Source organism: Mauremys mutica, chromosome 1 (genome assembly GCF_020497125.1).
Source record: "Mauremys mutica isolate MM-2020 ecotype Southern chromosome 1, ASM2049712v1, whole genome shotgun sequence".
NCBI lineage: Eukaryota > Metazoa > Chordata > Testudines > Geoemydidae > Mauremys > Mauremys mutica.
Genome location: NC_059072.1, coordinates 125,643,528 through 125,665,788, shown reverse-complemented (window position 1 = coordinate 125,665,788; position 22,261 = coordinate 125,643,528). Strand labels below are relative to the sequence as shown.

At 42.7% G+C, this 22,261-nt stretch overlaps 2 protein-coding genes and 1 pseudogene across 5 annotated transcripts in view; 1 reads left to right on the top strand and 2 right to left on the bottom strand.

Moving 5' to 3' along the window:
* PARVG (parvin gamma) overlaps positions 1 to 7,005 on the bottom strand; it is a 28,554-nt gene extending 21,549 nt beyond the window's left edge. The window contains exons 1-4 of one of the 4 annotated variants that reach the window (XM_044994802.1): positions 6,788 to 7,004; positions 4,983 to 5,076; positions 1,049 to 1,144; positions 458 to 522 (exon numbers count right to left, since the gene is read on the bottom strand). In XM_044994802.1, the coding sequence (XP_044850737.1) occupies positions 458 to 522; positions 1,049 to 1,127 (144 nt within the window). In that variant the 5' untranslated portion in view covers positions 1,128 to 1,144; positions 4,983 to 5,076; positions 6,788 to 7,004. Of the gene's footprint in view, positions 1 to 457; positions 523 to 1,048; positions 1,145 to 4,250; positions 4,373 to 4,982; positions 5,077 to 6,787 lie in introns of those variants that run through there. The other 3 variants (XM_044994794.1, XM_044994810.1, XR_006574536.1) reach the window with 3 other exon arrangements.
* A 3,072-nt stretch (positions 7,006 to 10,077) lies between these two features.
* Positions 10,078 to 22,261, bottom strand: part of PARVB (parvin beta) — a 102,891-nt gene continuing 90,707 nt past the window's right edge. The window contains exons 12-13 of the mRNA XM_044994779.1: positions 18,434 to 18,506; positions 10,078 to 13,471 (exon numbers count right to left, since the gene is read on the bottom strand). Coding sequence (XP_044850714.1) covers positions 13,395 to 13,471; positions 18,434 to 18,506 — 150 coding nt within the window. The 3' untranslated portion in view covers positions 10,078 to 13,394. The remainder of the gene's footprint in view (positions 13,472 to 18,433; positions 18,507 to 22,261) is intronic.
* LOC123378082 lies at positions 21,619 to 22,175 on the top strand (annotated as a pseudogene).

Genomic DNA, 22,261 nt, shown 5'->3' with positions numbered 1-22,261 from the left:
GGTTAGCCTTACTAGTAGCAAATGTTAACATTTGATTTATTGTTTGTTAGAATCCTCTTTGATATTACACTGTCGCTTTCTTTACAATGAAACTCTTGGATATTTTGGGCTCAGAAGTTATCCAGCTGAACACTTTGGACATGGACTAGGAGAAAAAAAATCCTCTCAGATGCTAGAACCACATTCCCCTTCACACGACACAGCAAAAGTCTTGTTCTGTCTGAGTTAAGCATCTGAGACTCGATTCTGCCAAGTGCTAAGCTCTTGGGCACAGATCTAGCAAAGCACCTTTATGCCTGTGCGTAGTCCAACTGATTCATTGGGATTACTAACCTGCTTATGTTCTTTGCTGGCCTGGGGCTAGAGCGCTCAGTACCTTACATGATGGAGCCTGATTACACAACATTTAAAAACCAGGGTTTCTGTGTAAATAATAATTTAGTAAAAGAAAGGATACCATTTGTAGTTCTTCCAACTTAGGGTTATTGCAGGAGGTAGGATTTATGAATTTCCTCTTTTCTCCTATAAACAGAAGTGAACAATATCCATTACAATTCTCTGATGTGACTAATGCAAGTTTTCTATAACAACTGCCATCAGTTCAACATTGCCCCATTTTGCTAATTACAGCATGAAAAAGTGTACTCATTTGTAATTTTATAGATTTCCTAGGAGGGAGAAAATGGCATATCAGATCATTACAATTGCCTGTTAGAAATTATCTTTCCAAGGGATTCAAATTGATGAGACCAAAGGGATGCTTTCTAAAAATAAACAAAACCACAGTTTGGTTTGGTTCTTTTGTGTGAAATGTAACCCTGATTTAGAGGATTAACCGGAACTTGCATTGACTCTTCATAACCCACCTATGGAGAGTTGGAGACTAAATTCCATGTAACAGGGTTACTTACTTACACTTGATTGAACCTGGGAATAATGCTGTAAAACAAGTGAGATTCATTTGTGCTGAGAACTTTCTTTTTTTTTTTTTTTGGTTCTTTGGGTCCCTCCTCTCTCTTTCTTCATTGCTGGTTTATAAAACACATACCTTGAACGGCGTCATTCTTAAGTGGTGAATGATGAAGCGCACTCTGCTGTGCAAAAGCAGTGAAAAAGTCTGGTTCCATTGTATTACTTTTTTCTCCTAGAAAATTGAAAAAAAAAATTCAAAATGTGCTAGAGCCAAAATGAGTACTAATGAGGGAATATGCACCAAATGAAATTATTTCTTTCAGCAATTTTTGAAGTGTTTGTGGGTGACCTACTTTTAAACATGCAGTAACATATATTTAAGCAACATTAAAATTAAAATGAAGTTAATCAGTTTTTTTTCCTGGAGACGAAAAGCACTACAATATTAAAATAATGTCTTAATTCCAGTCAGTTCTGATTAATCTGAATTAGATCAGCAAAATCCTATTTCAGTTCAGATGATAAATGCTTCAGCAGGAGACATCGGGGTGCGAGTTATAAAAATGGTCAGCACTTAACTGTTTGAGATGAATAAACCAAGAATATAGCAGATCCATAAGACTGTATGTATTTTAGAAGAAAGTTCAAAAAAGCTCAGGCTTTGATGCTATTTCCCTTCCCAACCACTGCTGTCCTGAAATAAAATGGGAATGACAACACACAAAGGAGAACAATCCAAAGTATCTTGTCAACATATAGAAGACTATGGAAGGGATTTTCAAAACTGGATAGGAACAGTGGGAGAGGGTAGCAGATGCCAAAGTGGGGGTGAATTGGATAGGAGCAAAGAGGGACAAAAACAAGTTAGGGGCACAGAGGCAGAAGGGTCTATAACCACTAGAGAACATACCCCTACATCAGGAGTGGCCAACCTGTGGCTCCGGAGCACGTGCGGCTCTTCAGAAGTTAATATGCAGCTCCTTGTATAGGCACCGACTCCAGGGCTGGAACTACAGGCACCAACTTTCCAATGTGCCGGGGGGGTGCTCACTGCTCAACCTCTGGCTCTGCCACAAGCCCTGCTCCCACTTCACGCCTTCCCACCCTGTCCCTTGAGCCTGCCATGCCCTCGCTCCTCCCCCTCCCATCCTTTCCCCTTCCCTCCCCCCTGGAGCCTCCTGCCCGCCATTTAACAGCTGATCGGGAGGTGCAGGGAGGGAGGGGGAGACATTGATTGGTGGGGCTGCCGGTGAGCGGGAGGCGCTGGGAGCGGGGAGCTGATGGGGGGCTGCTGACATATTACTGTGCCTCTTTGGCAATGTCTATTGGTAAATTCTGGCTCCTTCTCAGGCTCATGTTGGCCACCCCTGGGCTACATCACCTGGAATTGTAGCTTTCAAAAATGTAAACATATCAGGGAGAGCAGAATAAGTTTGTATACACAACCTTAATCCTAGAATTTCCTAACATTAGAATGCTTGACTTTGCAAACTTAACATTCTTTTAATGTAGGATTTTTTATATGTAATATAAAAGGCTGAGAAAGCTAGGCTTGCTTAGTCAGGAATGGTAAAGAGCTAAAGGAGACTAAGATTTTGAAGAGTATAGCTAAAAACTGAGCAGTCTCTCGTTACTTTGTCCTATAATACAAGAACAAGAGTTTAACTTATTACACTAATGGTAAGTAAATTTAAATTCACTACAGCAGGAAATCACGTTGTATACTGTAACTGGATTTTAAGGGGTTGGATAATAACATTTGTAATTATAGTATGCACGCTAAAAATAGGGATATTAAAATCATATACATCAGTGTATAAAATGATCATCTGCAGGGATCAGAAAGGACTACAACTTGCATCACCACCAGACATGTATAATTATTATTGCTCATTATTTGTATTACAATAGTCTGAGATTTGGGCTACATCATGCTAGAGTCTGTACAAACACAGAGTACGAGCCAGTTTCTGCCCCTTACAATCTAAACAGACAAAGGGCAGGAAAGTAAACAGCATTGTATAGCTAATCAGTTGCATTCTGGAAGTGAGGGCCACAGTTCACCTTCCTTTGAAGCATTAAATCTTAGCTATTGCTGGAGGCAAAATATCATATATGGGTAAATAATCTGTCCAGTATTATTAATGCTATGTTCCTATGGCCTAATGGACAGAGCACTGCATGGGGACTCAGCACTGCCATGGACCTGCTGGATGACCTTGGGCAAGTCACTACCTTTCCTGTGCCTCAGTTTCCCCATCTGTAAAATGGGGATAATGATACTGACCTCCTTTGTAAAGCATTTTGAGACCAATGGATGAACAGTGCTGTATAAAAGCTAGGTATAATTATGAAGAGGAAACACATTTCCCCTCTTATTAAAAAAAAGTTCCAAGTCTCAAAAACATAGGGGAAGAAGTACATTTAAAGGAAAGTGGGGCACCCTTTGTTAAACATTCACATTGTGAGAACAGGAAAGCAGAATAATCAATAGGTGAGAGATCCACTGCAAATAGTATTGCACATCTGACATGGAAGACCTCTGAGGTACAGTCTCTTGCTTTGATAGCTTAAAACTCCAAACAGCATTGGGAGGGTCCCCTTACAATCTCTCTCACATTTTTGTCAGGGCTCCATTATAAGAAAAGTGAATGTGTTGTGTTTTAGTACAGACTTTGATGGTTGCATTTTAAAAATAAGCTTGGAGAGACAATACTAGCAGAAAACTATGATTAGATATTTTCACATCAGTCTTGCACAACACAACAGACACAAAATGCACAAAACTGCTGGAGAGAATGTATTTCATCACTATGGTTGCAAAACCAAATACCAGCTCTAGAAATGGAGTTGGCAAGAATGAAATAATTATAAGAAATGGAGCCTTTTACTGCCTACATAAGAGTAACAACTGAACTATTTGAGGAACGCTGGACCAGGGGAAATGAAAAATATAATTAATATAGTGGAAGATTTTCATATGCGCTGGTGGCAATTAGATACCTAACTTGAAAGTCAATGGGGGTTAGGTGTCCAACTGCCACTTTTCCCTTTAAAAATCTCTCTCAGAACTCTTAGACGCGTGTACACTTACTGTAATTCATACCCTATATTGCCTCAGTGGTGCTGTTCCCCCTACCTTTTATATCAGTCACTCTTCCTTTAATACTTATGGCTGAAAATAACTTGGACTGTCAACAATTCTGCTTCTCTCTAATAAAAAGTTAGTAACTAAAAACACACATGGGATATTGGGGAGGCCTCCAAAATCAGACACCACCTTTGAGACCTTGGCATCTCAGTTTCCCCATCTGTGACGTGAAGAGAGTAACACCTACCGCCGAGTGGTTGTGTGGGGAGTCATTTGATAAGGGCTAGAGAGAGGTTTCCTCTCGGTCCATAGTAAGGAGCATCAGGTAACTGTGCCAGCCCAGGATTTCTACTCCCCCAGCCTTGTTCCTGAGAGGGAAGTAATCTGCTCTAATCTGATACCAGGTGTCACTTACTCCCCCCTCTGCACTAGCTCAGCAATGCTGACTGTCAACTACAGTCAAGGCTCTGCCCGTTCCTTGCCCTTGCCTGTCCATTTGCACAGGGAGGTGGAAGGGCCCAATGGAGGTTGCTCTCCCTGCTGAGTTGAGACCCACCATATTGACTAAACCACCCAGAGGAGTGCGGATGTGCCCAACACCCCTTTACTCCACTGCAGGAGCATGTAGGGTGAGCCACAATTGTGCCCTAATTATTCATAAAGCACTTTAAGGCTATAAAGGGACTACATCCAGGAGGTATGACATTGTAATATTAAATCAATAGATTGACGGTGGCCATCTTGGCCGATACAGTCTGTACACTGAGAAATCTTCTGTTACTTCCAGGGAGAACATTGATGTGGGGTTGTTTCAAGCCCTTATTTTACAATAAATGTGGGTTGTTGTGCAATGTCAGGCAAGTGACCCAGTGCTGCATGTCTAGCCCAGTGGAAACCTAGATTCTAGATCAGAATTTGCTGCAACCTTCTCCCTCACAGGCTCTTCACCTCAGCTTCACCCCACATCTGCCCTTCTTACCTTCATCTTCACCCCTGTCCCGTCTCCCTCGCCTCCTTCACGACAATGTCCCCTCCCTCTTCATTTTCTTTCCATCTAGTATACTTCCTTCCTCCTAAACCCACAAAAAGGGGTGGCGGGGGAGAGAACACAGCACTAAGATGACATTTGCCATTATCATACTGTTCACTCTGCTTGTGTGTTCTACCCTTTTCCCCTCCCTGCGTCTGCCTTGTCTTTTAGATTGTAAGTCCCTGAATTTAACAGAATTTAAAAGCTATCTGCTATTCTGTTCAGTGCCTATTTTTGCCACTCTCTCACTTCCCAAGCCAACCTGGGTTCAGAATCCTGGGGGGCCTGGCTCCTGGGAATGCTGGCTCCTCTCATGTATTAAGGAGCTGTTTTGGCAAGCTGAAAAACCTTGGGGATCTCACACACATTTATGATTTATGCTGGCAAGATGCTGAGCACTTACTGCTACAGGAATTGGAGATCTCAGCATGTCACAGGAAGTACTTAGAACCACGCCAGAACAGGCCTTAAATTAAAAATTGGTGGCAACGTACATAAATATACCCTTAGGGCTCAATCCAATGACGTGCCTAGCAGCTGAGAACGGAGGGCCTCAGCATTTCATAGGATCATTAGTTATTATCATTAAGGTGGATTCTGGATCAGGCTCCACATTATACTCTAGGACAGGCATGGCCAAAATGTGGCCCGCAAGCCGCATGTGGCTCTTTTACAATTAAACTGCAGCTTGCGAAGCCGACCACTCCCCCCATTCGGCTTCTGCCCCATGGAGAGGTGCTGGGGTTAGGGGCTTCTGCCCAACAGCAAGGGGGGGGTTGGGGCTTCTGCCCCGCGAGAGGTGCCTGCCGTGGGGCAGAATTCCCTAGACCCTCCCACCCGGCCACAGGGCAGGAACCCCGGCAGGCACGCCCCACAGGGCTTAAGCCCCGAGCCCCAGCAGGCACCTCCCCTCTCGAATTTCTGAAGATTATCGAATGTGGCCCAGCAGATCAGTAAGTTTGGCCATCCCTGCTCCAGTGAAACAGCTTCAGTTCCAAACAACCCCCCAGGATGTCTGTAGACATCCCAGAAAACTGCCTGCTAAAGGTTTACATATTGCACTAACATCATGGGGGAACATGAATGTGTTTGGAATCCTTTTTCTATTTCAGTTCCTTAATTGCGCTGGGAGAAGTATTAAGATTGGAGTTGGTCATGCAGGCCTGCTGCAATGGGGCTCTGCAGACCCTCTTTTCTATTTTTCTTTTTACTTCTTTTGCTATCAGACTATTTTCTCTGGCCTTGTGTCCATGCATGCATTATTTACTGGTACATGGAGAACACCACTTGTTTTATTCCAGTTGCTAGAATACTGATTGCAACAATATTGTGAATTGGAATTTTAAAATCATATTGGCCTTCCTCTTGACTCTTCTTGCAAAATGGCATCATTTGGTTCTGTGTTCTCAGTTACTGAGACAATATCCTAAATTTTCTTAGATCTTGAGAAAGGCAGAAGTTATTTATTTTTCTGCATTATGCTAGGAGCGATCAATAAGTTTTCAGGTATGTTAAGAGTTGCTAGAATATTATAAGCTGCAATGCAACAGTTCCTTAATTGCTGAAAATAGCAGGTAAGATGGTTCTGATGGCAAAATAACCATTTTGTATTAATAGTTCAAATCACCTAACTTTTCGTCTACTATCCCTTCACAATCTGGTTCCCCAAATTTCATTGAGCTATTACATATGTAATACTGCTCATAATGCTACCATAATTATAATCTACCATAGAATATACATGAAACACTTACTTTTGCAGATGAGGACACCAAGAACTTTGAATTGATTTATTTCCTGTTGGAAAAAGCCAAAAGCGGTATTCCAAATAAGCTCAAAATTAGTACCAGAGAGAAGGCTTTCTAGTCTGAAAAAATAAAAACTGCATGTGTCAGGATTCAATCAACCCATCTAATTTTATACTGCGGCCATTAGAACACCACGATGAGCAAAGTAGGCAAGAAACAAAAAGAAAGACTAGTTCTTTGCACTCAGTTTAGAACAGTCCCTTACTTCCTCATTTTGCACTGTGGTTTTCAAGAGAAAAAGGTTTGCTTGTTAGCAACAGGAAAGAGATGACGTTATGCCATGTTTAGCCAATATAATCAATTTGCATACGAACATTTTATATAAAAGAACTGACACCATGTTGCCTTTAATAATTCTCTAAGTGTTCCTCAAGGGATCTATCCAAGGCAAGGTCACGGGAAAGGAGTATGAAACCTATCATAGGATAAAGTTTTGGGCAGCCTTATGTTGAAATTGCTGCCTTCCATTCAAAGCAGCTTGAAGATTATCAAGAGGCAAGTTACACACAGTTCTTACGTTACATTTTAAAAACGAAACCACAATTCTGTTCAGAGTCCTGATGTCAGCAAGTATGGTCTCTGCTAGCGTCTATAATAACTGCAGTAAACGTGCATCTAAACCTGGGGTTCTCGCAACACATTTTTTGGTGTCAAGTATCAGAGGGATAGCCGTGTTAGTCTGGATCTGTAAAAGCAGCAAAGAATCCTGTGGCACCTTATAGACTAACAGACGTTTTGCAGCATGAGCTTTCGTGGGTGAATACCCACTTGAAGAAGTGGGTATTCACCCACGAAAGCTCATGCTGCAAAACGTCTGTTAGTCTATAAGGTGCCACAGGATTCTTTGCTATTTTTTGGTGGTCTCAGAGTGCAGCCACCCACTCTTGCTGGTGGCCGCACTGACACTTTTTTCCTAAAATTATTTATTTTCCTAAAGTTAATAAAGTAACATACATACACATTAGTTAATAAAGCACATACATACATATCATTGTAATTTATTTATGGAAGGTTTTGGGGTTTTTTTTGCAAACTCAGTAATAAAAATAATGCACAATTATCTCTATTCTTTACTAGACCTAACAGAATAGAAACACAAATAAGGTGCTTTGTGCGTTCTTGTCTTTTTTATTATTGTTTCTTTTGCTTTTTTGGGAAAAGTGGTTGTCTGTACAACAATTTGACATAATAGTCCAAATAATAATGAAAAACATATCTGGGTGGCTTGGGTCTGGGGAGGGGTGGGCAGGGCTGTGGCTAGCCTGGGGCTCCTCCGGACAGGTGTGTGGGGGAGGGTGTCTCGGGGCTTCGGCCAGCCCGGGGCTCCTCCGGCCGAGCAGGGGCGGGATGCTTGGGGCTTCTCCGGGCTAGGGGATCCAGCCGCAGGGGGTCTCAGGGCTCCAGCTGCTGGGGTGGAGGGTGCGGGTAGAGGGGGTGGAGTCAGGGGCTAGCCTCCCCAAAGGAGGAATCCAGCCTCTGGCCATGCGCCCGCTGCTCGCCTCCTTACCCCACCCTGGCTGCCGCTTGCTTCCTGCATCCCTCCTCAGTCCCCCACCCGCCACTCACCTCTCTTACCCCACAATCTGCCCCTCGCCTCCTCAGTCACCTGCCACAGACACCGCCCTGCCTGCCGTGAGAACGCTCTAGTATTTTATTGACAGGGAAAATTGTGGTCATACTGCACAGAACATTGCATCTCTCTCTTAAGAAGTATACAGTAGCACCTACCATTCAGGTGATTAAATACTTTTCTTTCTGAAGACAGAAAAGGAAAAACTGCTCTTCAGATTTAGATTTTCCCCTAGTCTAATTAACATTTTAAAATATTGTAATGGTCTTACCAATGGGGAAAGCCTACTAGGTCGTATCCATCCAGTTACTAATGCATGACGATTCCCTGAAGTAAATTCAGGTGGTTAGTCCAATTTAGTTTTAAGCATCATAAGCAGTAAAGCTTCCCCCACTTCCCTTGAAAGATTATTTCACAGCCTAATGCAGCTCACTCTGATATCATATACCACCATATTTAGGCTAAATTTTCCCTTTTTAAAAAATTTCACATTCTTACTCCAAGTTATAGCCCCCAAGCACTACTCAATTCCTCTCCTTCACCATACATCCCCATCAGATAATGGTAGATGATTGCTATACCCCTCCCACATATACTCATTCATCATTCAACCACACTAATTGGAGTTTGTTGTCTAAAGCCTTCCCATCATTAACTGATGCATTCACAGTCATTTTTTTTGCTGTTCTCCAATTCCCCCCAATCTCTTTCGACTGATAAGATGCCCAATCTAAGTACAATAGTCTAAGTGGTGTGTGATGGTGTGTCCACCCCACACAAGCCCTGAGCTGGTTAATACGGATCAGAAGGGGTCAATTAACCTTAGATTCTGCACCTGGAGGGGGCCCAGGGCTTGATAGGGCCTAATGACAGATGAGGCAGAGCTGGGAGGCAGGGATTGGGATAGCATTATAAAGCCAGGAAGTAAGCACAGGAAAGAGTTGCAGGCAGTAGATCTGCAGTTGCTGCCTAGAGTGAAAAGGTGGTGGCCAGGGACAAGGAAGAGCTTCAGGGGGCAAGTAAGCCCTGGTGTCCTGCCTTGGACTAGGGAGTCTTACAAGAGGCCTATGAGGTGAAGTAGACATGGGGAGTGGAGGTAAACCCAAAGAAAGGCAAGGAGATGGAGAGGTGGGTAGGAAGAAGTCCAAGGACTGCAACAGCAGTCACAGGGTCCCTGGGCAGGAACCTAGAGTAGCAGGCAGGCCTGGGTTCCGCTACCAGCCACTGGCAATGTGGCACAGAGCTGGAGTTGGAATAGAAGACTGCCTGAGAGGACATATGGACAGCTTGTATGGTGGGACGTCATTGCCCTGGAAAAGTGGGGGAAGACTATATAGTGACTGGCCGAAGGACTGAATCATCCAAGAGGAAGCACTCCAAGTCATAGAGGGGGGATGGAGAGAAAGCAACTGATGGCAGGGGCCACCACATGGGGCAAAAGCGAATTCCCTGAGCCAGGCAGAGAGAGGTGCACCTGCAGTGAGTGGACCTCTTCATATGCTGTTCTACCAGTGTCAGAGAGAGAGACTGCTCTGTTTTCTAAGGCCTATGCAAACCAATATCTCATTGGCCTCTTGGTCTTCATTAAATACATTCTTCATTCAAGTCCTTCCTTTTATTATAACTTCATCCATTAAGCAGGCCAAATAAGAGCAAGAAAGCTATGTAATCATCATTTGTTTATTAGAATAAATACAGTTATCACAAACCATGCATTAAGTTCCACAACACTCCTGCTGTGATTTTAGAAAACATAGGATTGCATTGTAATTTGCGTACAGTACACTACTTTTACACTCTCACTAAGCCAGACTTGTCCATGGTATGACAAGTGCAGTATCTCATCTGAAAGGTTGTTTTTTGTGTGGGTTTCTTTTTTTTTTTTAGTAACAGAAATCCAGAGTGCACATTGTTAAAAAATAGTAGAAAAGATTCTTAAAATACATTAATACACAAAGCATTGGGTTTCTATTAGTGGGGAAAAGAAAGCTCTGTAAGTTTTTGCATTGATGTAAACTCTGTTTTTGTTGCTTTGCAGTCTTGTGAAGTGTTAGAGCATAGCTGACCATAGCTCAGGCCTCTTCTGAGCCGTAGAGCAAGCTGAACAACGACTGGCTGGAACTGAATCCGCAGTTCTGATGTTGAATCTACAAGGCAGTTACACAGGCTGTACAGGCAGCCAATCTCATTAACTATATAGAAATGTGGAAGCTCGAATGTTGGGCATGCAGTGTCCATGAACTATGCCACAAGCCTCAGAATTCCCTGGCCTTTTCTACACAACTCTACACTAAGAGGCAGAATTCAAAATTTCCAGTAACATGAACAAAATATTAGCCATCCTGTTCTTTAGCATGGATGGAGGGAGGCCTATATTTTTAAGCTTTAACCCAAAACATATTAGCCCATGACAACCCACTCATTAGGTATGTGCTAGACTAGGAATGAAATAAACAACATTAGTTGGTGGGGCGCTATATCAAGATGACTGTGTTTTAAAACTGATTGCTTTTGGGAAAGCCCTTCTTAAGTTGAAAGCATCCTGTTGGCGATTTGCCCATGGCATCCAAACTAAAGGTCCCAAACCTGCAGTCCCCTGCTCACAGGAGCACTCATATAAGGACTATCTAATAGCCCAGTGGTTAGAGCACTCGCATGAGATGTGCAAAACCAACTTCAGTTCAAATCACCACTCTGCCTGACTTGGAGTGGGGACTTGAACTCAGGTCTCTCAACTCCTAGGTGTAGCCTTAATTGCTGGCGTATGGGGTTTTCTGGGGTGGGGCTCTCACACTCTCCTGTTGAAGCTCTTCCACTTCATATCCAATATTTGAGTTTAAGTAGGAGTTTAGGGATATAGAGCTGAGCAGGGGAGTTGAGGATCTAAATTTTGGACTTAGGTGCCCAGTTCCGCACCTAAATTCCTTTGTGAATCTAATCCTTACAATCTAACTCACTAGTTCTTCAGTCACCACAGCATCTTCCATGGTAGATGCGAGCTGAATTTCTAACAGAAACAAGTGGAAACCTCCTCCCACTTTTTTTTTTTTTGGACACTAGCCCCCTTAGGCCATCTTTTATACCTCATAAAGAAACAAAAAATAAGTGTTTTCTCCTTTTGCAAGTCACTGTTAAAGTGTCAAGCTGAGACAAAAATGTTAATGAAGAGAGACTCTTCTATACAATTACACCACAGTTCACATAGCACAGTAAGGGGACACGCGTTTCCTCTTGGTCTTTAACACTGAAAGGTAAATTCAGTCCTGGTGTAAGCAGATGCATTTCATTTGTAGTCAATGAGAGGTGAGCCTCTGCTTACAACAGGACTGAACTTGGCCCAGATAATGCAGTAACACTGTCTTCCTTGATAGGCCGCTCTGTTAAATGCTTTACATAAAACCTGGCAGCCCATAAAGTGTGACTAATGTGATAAATAGAAAGCAATAATATAGTGGTTTTGAATCTCTCCTCCACATTCTGAGGGAAGGAATGCTATAAAATACATACCCAACAAATAACTTACTTTGGTATTATAATACTATTTCTTTTAATAGCCCTGCCCATAACCTGTTCACATAAACCACATCCTAGCCTTGCCTTCTTTGTACATTTAACTACCTATCGCATCATTAGACACGCAGATATGTCTGCACAATCAGGTGAAATCCATCTAGTGCTGTAAAGGTGTCTTGTGACAAGGTAGATACATTCAAAGTGTCTAGTCTTTTCTCAAGCAAACTCCTACTGACTTCAATGGGAGTTTTGCCTAAGGATTATACCACTGAGTCCAGAGTTCATAGCAGTAGCAAAGTATCATTGGGGATGATGGGATGAAGTCAACTCATCACAGCATCACTGAAAGGAAACATATTATTTTCAGCCCTGGGATCCACCTCTAAACTGTTCCAAATTCAGTGCAGTCCAGTGTGTTCGATACTGGTGTACATTATATGGCGTTGTCCAGAATAACCCAGAAAGCAGAGGCAAAATCTTATTGAAAAATGACCTTGCTCCATTTAATTTTCAAAACAAAAACTGTAGTTCTGTTTACAGACTTTGGGCTCTGAAACGCTGTAACTGCCATTGACTTCAATGAGAGCAGGAGCAGGCACTTTAGCTTTTCCACATGAAAATAAAGGTCAACCTTGCACGTCTAAGCAATTAAACTGTTATTCCCCCCTGCTCATTCCACAAAGGGTTAGAAAGAATGCATAAATCCAGTCTGTCCATCCTTGACCAGCTCCTCACCGAGCTGATCCAGACTGCACATTTCAAGTGTGGCTACAGCTCCCTCCTCAGCACATAAGGAGCTAGAGAAAAGCAGCTATGACCGGATTTGGCAATAATTCCATTTCTAGGCTAATTGTGTGTAAACATCAAGTGGAAATAATACTGGGTAGTATGAGGTTAACACGAAAGATAGAAAAAGCCCTCATGGTACAGTTTCAGGTGGTGTCCTTGGAAACAAATACAGTAACACACACAAACCTTATTTAATGGAAACTGCGGTTTCTAAATACATTACAATGCAAGGATCTGCTTTTGTATTTCTAACACTCAAGCCTAGCGTATCTTCCACCACAAATGGTAACCAAGTAGTTTACAAAAGAAAGTATATATAGGCACTGCCCCATCAAGAAGGGTTCAAGTTTTTCCTGTTTATCAAACTAACTAGTAGTATTCTTTATCAACATAACAAGAAAGCTTGTTGATCTTAGCAAACAGACGCGCAAGGATCTCAGAGCAAAGATGTAAAAATGAGATTTCAAAAGGGAGCTAACATAAAATACACAACGTATTTTCAGCGGGCATGTCATGCAAAGAGTTACATGGAGATAATGTGAACAGGAGAAGGAATGCCATCATGCAGCATGGAATATAGTGTAAGGCACAAAGGGAACATAGAGGGCGTTTTGTTTTTCCTTTTCTTTTTTTTTCCCCCTAAGAAGGTTGTGAGGATTAACATCTCAGCAGCTTCCAGGATCACTCAACATTCTTGTACTTTGTGAACAGGTTGTACAAAACCCTGAGGGTAGACTTCAGATCCAAGTTAACAACATCTGTGGAAGAAAAGGAGAGATTCTTAGGTTGCGTTAGTGCTACCTCCCAGTTTCCTATGAGTAGAAGAAAGTGTCTTCTGATCTGTGAACTCAAAAGAATTGAAAAAAAAAAACAAAAAAAACCCAGGTCCAGTTCCCTTGGATAGCATCGTATGATAGACTTCAAGAAACCTTAGCCATTACTTCAATCACTGATATTTTTAACTTCTCTCTGGAGGGAGGAAAAAAAAAAGAACCTTTATCCCTCTCTGATCTACAATTTATCATAGACTGAAGGGTTCTTCTGTCTCAGACCGGATATCTCACAAATAACTGAAAAATACTCTATGTTAGATACCATGTCACAGCTTTAACAATTTCTAGTGATTTTCTACCAGGGACACTGCTAACCAGGGGTCCAGAGTGAGGATTTAAGTCCAAATTGTATATTTCTTGTGAGGTTCTGGACCCAACATATCTAGAACCTCTGCAATGACTTGCTATGCAGTGAGCAGGACTTAAACTCCTGCTTTGTGTGCCAAACCTTCCTGCGTCCCCCCCTCTCACTGTGCTGGAGTGTGGGTACATTTTCATCAGAGCAAGGAAGGGAAGAGTGCATGAACAGTTACAGTCCACCATAATGACAGGCCATCTTCCACCCTCCCCATTCTTCCCCTTTGCAAACTTCACGCTTATTGCTCACAGGCTTGGTATTCCCCCACCTCAGATGCACAACAGAGAGAGCTTCTCTCTTTGTTCTTCCTGTCCTGTTGCTACGATAACATAGAGGAAGTGCTGCAGAGAAGTACATTCCAAAGGCTGCCCAGGGGAAAGTACAGCACAGCGTGCCCTTGCAAAACTGAAGAGAGGATCTCCCAACGTCGACAGTGCAGGAGAGGGGAAAAGCAGCAGGTAAAGATGTAGGAAAGGGAGAGGATAGGAAGGAAAAGTAGGGGGAACAGGAAGAGGAAAATAACTCAGGAGACACAGTGTGGGTGGAAGAAGAGGAAGGAGGACAGATAAAAACAAAAAAACCCACAAACCCCATTCTCAAAAAAGTGACACGTGAGAGAAGAATAATAAGGAGCAAAGAAGAAAAGAAAAACCCAGTTCTTTGAGCTGGGGAAACCAATCTGAGGTACAATAAAACATCCACAGCCTGCTTGAAAAAATCATTCCCATGACACTCTCTCGCACCTGCTTCACTCTTTAGATGACAATTCACAAGCCCCCCTACGCTTCACACCAGGTTTTCAGCCTCCTCTCACCCTTTCTTTCTTCGTCTATTATTTTGCACAGTTGCATGAAAGGAGGCTCTTTGTCTTTCTCGTTTAACTTGTGGATTGAATACGTGTGAGTACATGCTGGCTGTAGAGCTCCACAGAGAGGACACAGCACAGGCTTCCTCACCATGCCCTGCAAATGTGCCTGGCCTGAAATGATCCCTTGTTAGGTAGGAGAGAAATTCATTCTCCATGAACATATGCTTCTCAGCCTCCGTGACGGGATGGCCAACTGGCTCTCAATTAGTGCCACTTGAGGGGACAGATTTGTGCTGCACACACTTGTTTGGGAAGAAATTAACTATTTTACACAAACCTCCGGACAGCCACCACCATTACTAAATGACGTGCAGCTTCTATCAGCTTGGCCAGATTTGAAGCGGTGACTTAGAAGTGAAAAACCACATATCTAATTACCAGTTCCCAGCATCATGCAATTGCCCCATGCTATCCTCTCTTCCTGATCCTTGGATGTGTGCATAAGCAGCAGGAGCAGGGGAACGCCTAAGAAAGATCTTGCTTGCATGAAAATGACCGCTATAACACAGGAAGAAAAGTCCTAGTTTTAGCAGAATTGTTTCTGTATATCAAAGTTTTCCAGAAGGCATAGGAAGCTGTTTAACACCACAGCATCCCCAGCAGCAAAACACTCCCAAATGGCCTGAGAATGTGTTAGTACATTCTGTGCAACAGATCGAGTTGCCTCAGACAGATTTAAATGTGAATTTAGCCCTAAGGAGCAAAGTTTCTTACCAGCCACATCCTCCACAATCAGCAAGACAAGGGGAATCTTTGGTGTGGGCCAACGAAACCTACAGGCAGATTCAACCTAATGGTGTTGGCAGCCAACTTGAAGTTCCAATACCAAATGTATAGTTCTGGTAGTGCAGAGCACCCTTAAAGCTGGCCCATGAGGCTAGCTGAGGATACTGTGGCATGAGTAATCAACACCTGGCATAGAGCCTGCATAGCCAACGCTACACCATCCAGCCAACACATAGAGTATTCCAAAGGAGGGAAGGGTGGCCAGAAAGCACTGAGCTCCACCAATCCCCCTTGGGTTCACTGCAGGCAGCTAGGAATTAGAGCAGCTCTGAGGCTGCTCTGATCTCTGCCTGAGACTAAATTAACCTCCAGCAACCCTGTGCATTGGGGGAGCATGAAGGTGACATAAAGCCCCCATCTACTGCTGCACTAAGCACAGCTCCGCTAGAGCCAAGGATCAAGGACTACATCTCTAGGTGCCCAGTACTGAGATTCATTGTCTCTGTTCTTTGTTATAGTACCTGGTCTGCAAGATAAGTGAACAGTGCAGTTTAATTGCAATCATCACTTTACAGGTAAGATAAAATGGGATGATTTTTTTTTTAAGGTGACAGGTGGTCCTCTGCCTTCAGGGATTCTTAGGGTATCTGTGCCATCTCCCATTACTCCATTGGTTTACTTCTTCCCTTCCCTCCTATTCTCAAGGTCCTGCATCCTAGAGACCTCCCTTGAAGACCAGATGGGTCTCCTTTCTGAGCCACTGCCACCACTTCTGCCTCAGATGGTGGGAGGCAATCGGGAGGGAATTATGACATGTTGCTCACTCCTCCTGCTGAAAAGGAATAAACCCAAGTCTTTTACTTGCTAATGTAATGTAATGATTCATAGAATTTAAGGTCAGAAGGATCTATAATCTTCTAGTCTATCCTCCTTCATAACACAGGCCAGAGAACTTTACCACGTAATTCCTGCATTGAATTTAATAACTTGTGCCTGAATACAACATATCTTTTAGAAACACGTCAACTTTTAATTTAACAAGTTCAAGTGATGGAGAATTTGTTCTATTAGTTAATTACTCTCACTTATAAAATGTATGCCTTATTTCCAACTGAATTCTTCCTTCCAAAGAACTTCTAGCCATTGGATTTTGTTAAACCTTTGTCTACTAGACTAAAAAGTAATGTGATATCAGATATAGCCTCACTGCATGCGTAATTATAGGTCATGAGATGAGAAGCACTGACAGGAAGGACACCAGACATGTCCCCAAAAAAGCATGATCTCAATCTTCCCTGTAAGAGGAAGTTTGTGTGGCCAAAGCCCAGCCAGTGCTCACTGACAGAATGCTGACAAAAGGTGCCAATAAATCATAAAAATAGCCTAAAATAGAGTTTAAATGAATAATACCTCTACAGCCTATCAAAATCCCTTAGGAAAATAATCAAGCAGCCCACTAAAATTCACTCTACTTTAATGACTTAGGGCAAAATTTTGCCTTCAGATGTGTCTATTAAATTCAATGGCTGTAACAAAGGCCAGAATGTGGCCTGTAATTTGGGCAGTGTTGTATAAACCACACAAGATGACTTATGATATTTTACTGGGGTGGGAGTGAGTGGAGCAGGATATACTAAACTATTCAATTGAACACTAGACCTGTCTCTTGCGAGTACCGCAGAAAGCACGTACGCTGCAAAGTGGGGTGCTTTCCGGTCCATTCAGGCACAAAGTGACACCAGTACAGCAGGGCATACACAGTGAGTTCCACACATAAAACATTCTGTGGAGCGTGAGAAACTGCACCACTGCAAATTGTTATTCAAAGGGACACTAATGTTTGCAAGTGCCAGGATTCCACAGCAAGATGAAATGAAACTACTGGCAACAAGCACAGCCTCCGATGCTACTTTCCCTTCCACAGAAATCCCAGCTCTGTGCGGTATATCAGCACCCTCACTCACCCCAGTGTAGCAAATGTGAACCGGGGGATAAGCAGACCAAGATGACTGCCATATTAACTAATCTTGCCCTCCTACTTTTATTAATAAATTTAATTCCTAAAGGTACAATAATCAGCTAATTTAAAGACTATGTTGACACCGAAACCTGTCCCAATTCTCACTACAACATCCTCTGCTGTACCCTGAATCAGAGGGCAAACCACGTGGAGTCTGGAGCAAAGAGTAAAGTAACACTGTTTTGAATGGCTTTCCTGCAGTAATGATCAGTAATGGTCAGACTAAGCTACCTGTCACTTCTGGGGTAGTCATAATGAAAATGAAGATTGCTCGATTGACAGTCAAGATGACATAATTCCTCTCATTAGCCAAAGAGCAAACAGTGCAGAGGTAGTGCAAGCTTCTTGACACTGCTCCATTAATTAGCTTCGGTACTCAGAGGTACAACCTTTAAAAAGTCAAAAGCACAATTCAGTCTTCATGCTCGTTCAGTACTTAGCCCTGCACCATAGGAGCAAATGGGAGTTTTTGTCACGGATTTCCATAGGAACAAAATTAGCCCCTCAGTTATTTGTCTCTGTGATCAGGTTGCTAGCAAATTAGTGCTAATTTTTTATGTAAACGTTCCACTAGGAAAAGAACTGAGAGCACCAACTGATCTAACATAGGCTACTGGACAGCTATCACATAGCACTATCATTTACTAAAATCATGGGCCTGACTTGAACCTGTTAATAGTTGAGTCTACTCCAGTTATGATGCACATGAAGGGAGATAACGCAGATATGCATAAGGAGTCTTTTGGATAAAAGGGAGTCAGATAAACAAAGTTTTACTGTGTGTGCATATATAATACATACACCCACAACATTATTTCCTGATGTAACCCTGTTGACTTTAATGGAGTCACACTAGAGATGTAATTGCCACTATGTCTGTATAAATAGTTTATGCGTCTATAGCATATATATTACCTTCAGGACGAGCCTTTGGTTTCTTGAGCCCTCCATCTTGCATCAACTCAAAAGCGAAGGAAACATTATGGACCTGCAAAAAAGCAATTGAAATACATTCCCAAATTCTAACAAATCAATAAAAAAGCAGTTACTTTCTTCTCCCTTCTCTTGACATCAGAAATAATGATCCTGGGATTTATTTTGTTGGTTTTAAAATCAACAACATTTGTTGATCTGAATCCCAGGTGTTTTCCTCCCAGGAGTAAAGGCAACAGAAATCAAACTGACTGAGGGACTCATTTAAGAAGAAAGTTTCCAAATTTAAAGAGTCAAAAATTTAATGAGTACAGTCTGAATTACGAAACCCATGAAAGCTTGGCAGAACAATCAAGTCTCTGTGTTGGAGACTGGTGTGCTACTGAGATCAATAAATCATACAAATGTAGGGCAGGAAGGGACGTGGAGAAGTCAAGATGTCAGAGCCTTTATATGAGGGCAGAAACATCTGCATTTCTGGTGAGCTCTTCCTGTCTGTATACTCAAGGTAAGTTATAGTGTTTCAGACTCCAAGGAACAGATCATCTGCCAACAATGCAGTAAGGAACTTAACAGCAGTTACTTACCAGAAAGCAGGTGACAATCAGAGAGAGAGAGATTAGAAGTAAGGTCAGGTTTAACATTTTCAAATGATTTTCACTAGATCATTACAAACTTAGTACCAAGCAGCAACAGTAATCCACAAAAAGTACTCTTCGAATTAAGGCGAAGTCAGAGAACAGAACAGGGAGACACACGGGAAAGAAAATATGAGGAGGATCAATTAGGGCTAGTCTACGCTGTGTGGTTGTGGCACAGTGCTGGGAAAGAGCTCTCCCAGCGCTCTAAAAAAAACCCACCTTCACAAGGGGTGTGGCTCCCAGCGCTGGTGCACTGTCTACACTGGCACCTTACAGCGCTGAAACTTGCTGCGCTCAGGGGGGTGTTTTTTCACACCCCTGAGCCAGAAAGTTGCACCGCTGTAAATTGCCGGTGTAGACAAACCCTTAGAAGAGAAACCTGTTGGGGAGAGAATGTTAGTCTGAAAGGATTTAACGTGAGCAATCAGCTTTTCTTCTGGATGCCTATTGACGTTTAAGAAATTCTTCTTCTCTGCACTTGGAAAGGTAATTTGGATAAAGATATCTTTGTATTTCTGTCACCTAAGTGACTGACTCTGGAGATATGTGGCATGAGGGGGGAGATTTAATTAAAACTACTCATCTCAGTGAGGGAGTTAAGCATACAAAACCCCTTTGCAGTAGGATGAGAAAAAGCGCTCTTTGTTGGGTTAATTGATGAGAATTGTAATCTTTCCTCCTACTCCTGTTTTTCCTTGATTTATTTAGGCAAAACCAATTTCAGAGGTAGAAAAAGATGCACAGTTCACAAATAAAAGCTAACTAATCCCTCCCCCATGCTCACGAACACACTTTCTTCTTCTGTGTCTGTTTCAAAACAATATCTAATAACTTTAGTTCAACATGAATCTCATGCAGCTAGACATAAACAAGCAACAACACAATCACAGCTGAGTAGCTATAGCACTATAGATAGGTGTTGTACGATTTTATACTCAAGAAAATTCAACCCATAAGAGAGAGAGAGAGAAAGAGTCTGAAGAAAAAGCTAAGTACCACTCATTGAGGGTTTTTTTAATGAAGTAATAAAATATTCATCTTTCCCAACCTGCTCTATAAATACAGTCCACACAGAATATGAAGTCCATCATCACCCACTCCCTTGGCATTTGTTTATTAGGAAAAGAAAACTCTAAGGGTAGGTTTACACTTACCTTCCGGGTCGACGCGGTGAGTTCGACTTCTCGGAGTTCGAACTATCGCGTCTGATCTAGACGCGATAGTTTGAACTCCGGAAGCGCTGCGGTCGACTCCGGTACTCCACCACTGCAAACGGCGGTGGCGGAGTCAACGGGGGAGCCGCGGAGTTCGACCCCGCTGCGTCTGGACGGGTGAGTAGGTCGAATTTGCGTACCCTAATTCGACCCCCTTCTTAGTGTAGACCAGGCCTAAGATAACAAAGATCTACTCAGATCTTATCCTCAGGCTCAGTTACTCCTAGGCGTTTCTCTCATAGGATTTCTCAGACCACATCCTGGATTCTCTTCTCTCCAGGAAGCCACTCCTACCTCCCATACATCCACATCTGGCAACTAATCACCTGCCTCAGGGAGTGAGCAAAACCCACGTTGCTGTTTCTCAGCAGGATCAACACCGGTTAACAGGGTAGGGAGTTTCAGCAAACTCTTCAGCCAGTTAAAATACTTTCCTAATTTGGTACAATATATTTTTTGCCCCACGGTATATAGTACGATCCCTTCTGATGAGGATGAGCTATATCCATCAAAGGTGAGTTGGGCAGTGAAGACCAAGTCCTTTAAGGTGTTGGGCTCCTCCAGGTAGACGCTGGGTCTCAACCACCTCCACTAAAGTCAGCAGGAACTGAAGGTGCTCAGCATTTTGCAGGATCGTGCCCTTAAAGAGTACTAAGTTCCTGCAACTTTATTAACATGTCAACCCCTGATGCAGCCAGCTTCACTCCTATTCATAACCCTGGAATGCGCTATGCGCTCAGACCAGAGCTACCACAGAAACCCACCAGAAGAAGGAGCCCCCCTCGAAGGAGGCAGATACATTGTTTGTATTCCAGAAGCATCTCAGGGCTGCAACCAGGGCAGAGCCCCACTTGGCACTGAACTCACTGAGAGATTACTTAGCATCAGTGGTGCAAGTAGAAATCATTTCTTGCTGGTGCACTGCACTCATGGGAAGGACACAAAGGGGAGGCATGTGACCTCCCCACGTGACTCCTCCCTGCTCCGCCCCCAGCCTGGGGCCCCCATGTGGGATTGAATGTGAGATACTGAAGGCTTCTGGATTGAGAATTGTGAGTGAAGGGCTGGCTTTGGGCTTGTTCTCATTGGCCAGCTAATTGTGAATAGGTAGACAGGTGTGTAGAATGATAATTACCCTATGAGTTACAGCTGCGGCTGTGTGGGTTTAATTAACTAATTAGCAATTGTGATTGCTTATCATGTTGTATATAAGAGCATGCTGGGAATGAATAAAGATGGCTGCATACACACACACTCTCTCTCTGCTTGGACTTCGTTCCTGCTCTTGCGATGCAACAAATGGTGACCCCGATGTGATACAGACTTACAGTGCAGTGAACTAGTCAGAACAAGTTGGATCATCATTGAAACAAAACACAGTGAGAGAAGTACAGCTGTGGATGTTTCTCTTTTGAAGGTAATCATCAGAAATGAATTTAAGGAGCGTTACTCGCTGAATCCAGAGTATATAACTGATGTTGTGTATGAAAAACCTTATATCACTATTGAACTGAAACAAAATGTTTCCCAGAAGTCTGCCAAGAGTGTGGATATATCTGACGTGGCTTACTACTTTGAAAAAGATGTCAAAGGTGACTCACACTACAGATAAACATCAGTGAAGAACCTCTAAAATTTGATCAAGCTCTAATCTACTATGTTGATGAAAAGCCCCCAGAGTTTTCCATGAAACGTCTGACTGCTGGTATTATTGCAGTCATTGTAGTGGTGGTACTAGCAATTGTTGCTGGAATTATTGTACTGGTTATCACTAGGAGAAGGAGAGGAAAGTATGAGAAGGCTGAGGCAAAGGAAATGAATGAAATGCAAAAAGAACTAAACCCATAACTGAAGTCACTAGAAGACAAATCGTGAAGGCAAACAGAACTAAAACAAGATAAGTACTAGTACCACTGTTGCCAATCTTGAATGAAGATAGTGTTGGTGGCCTGAAT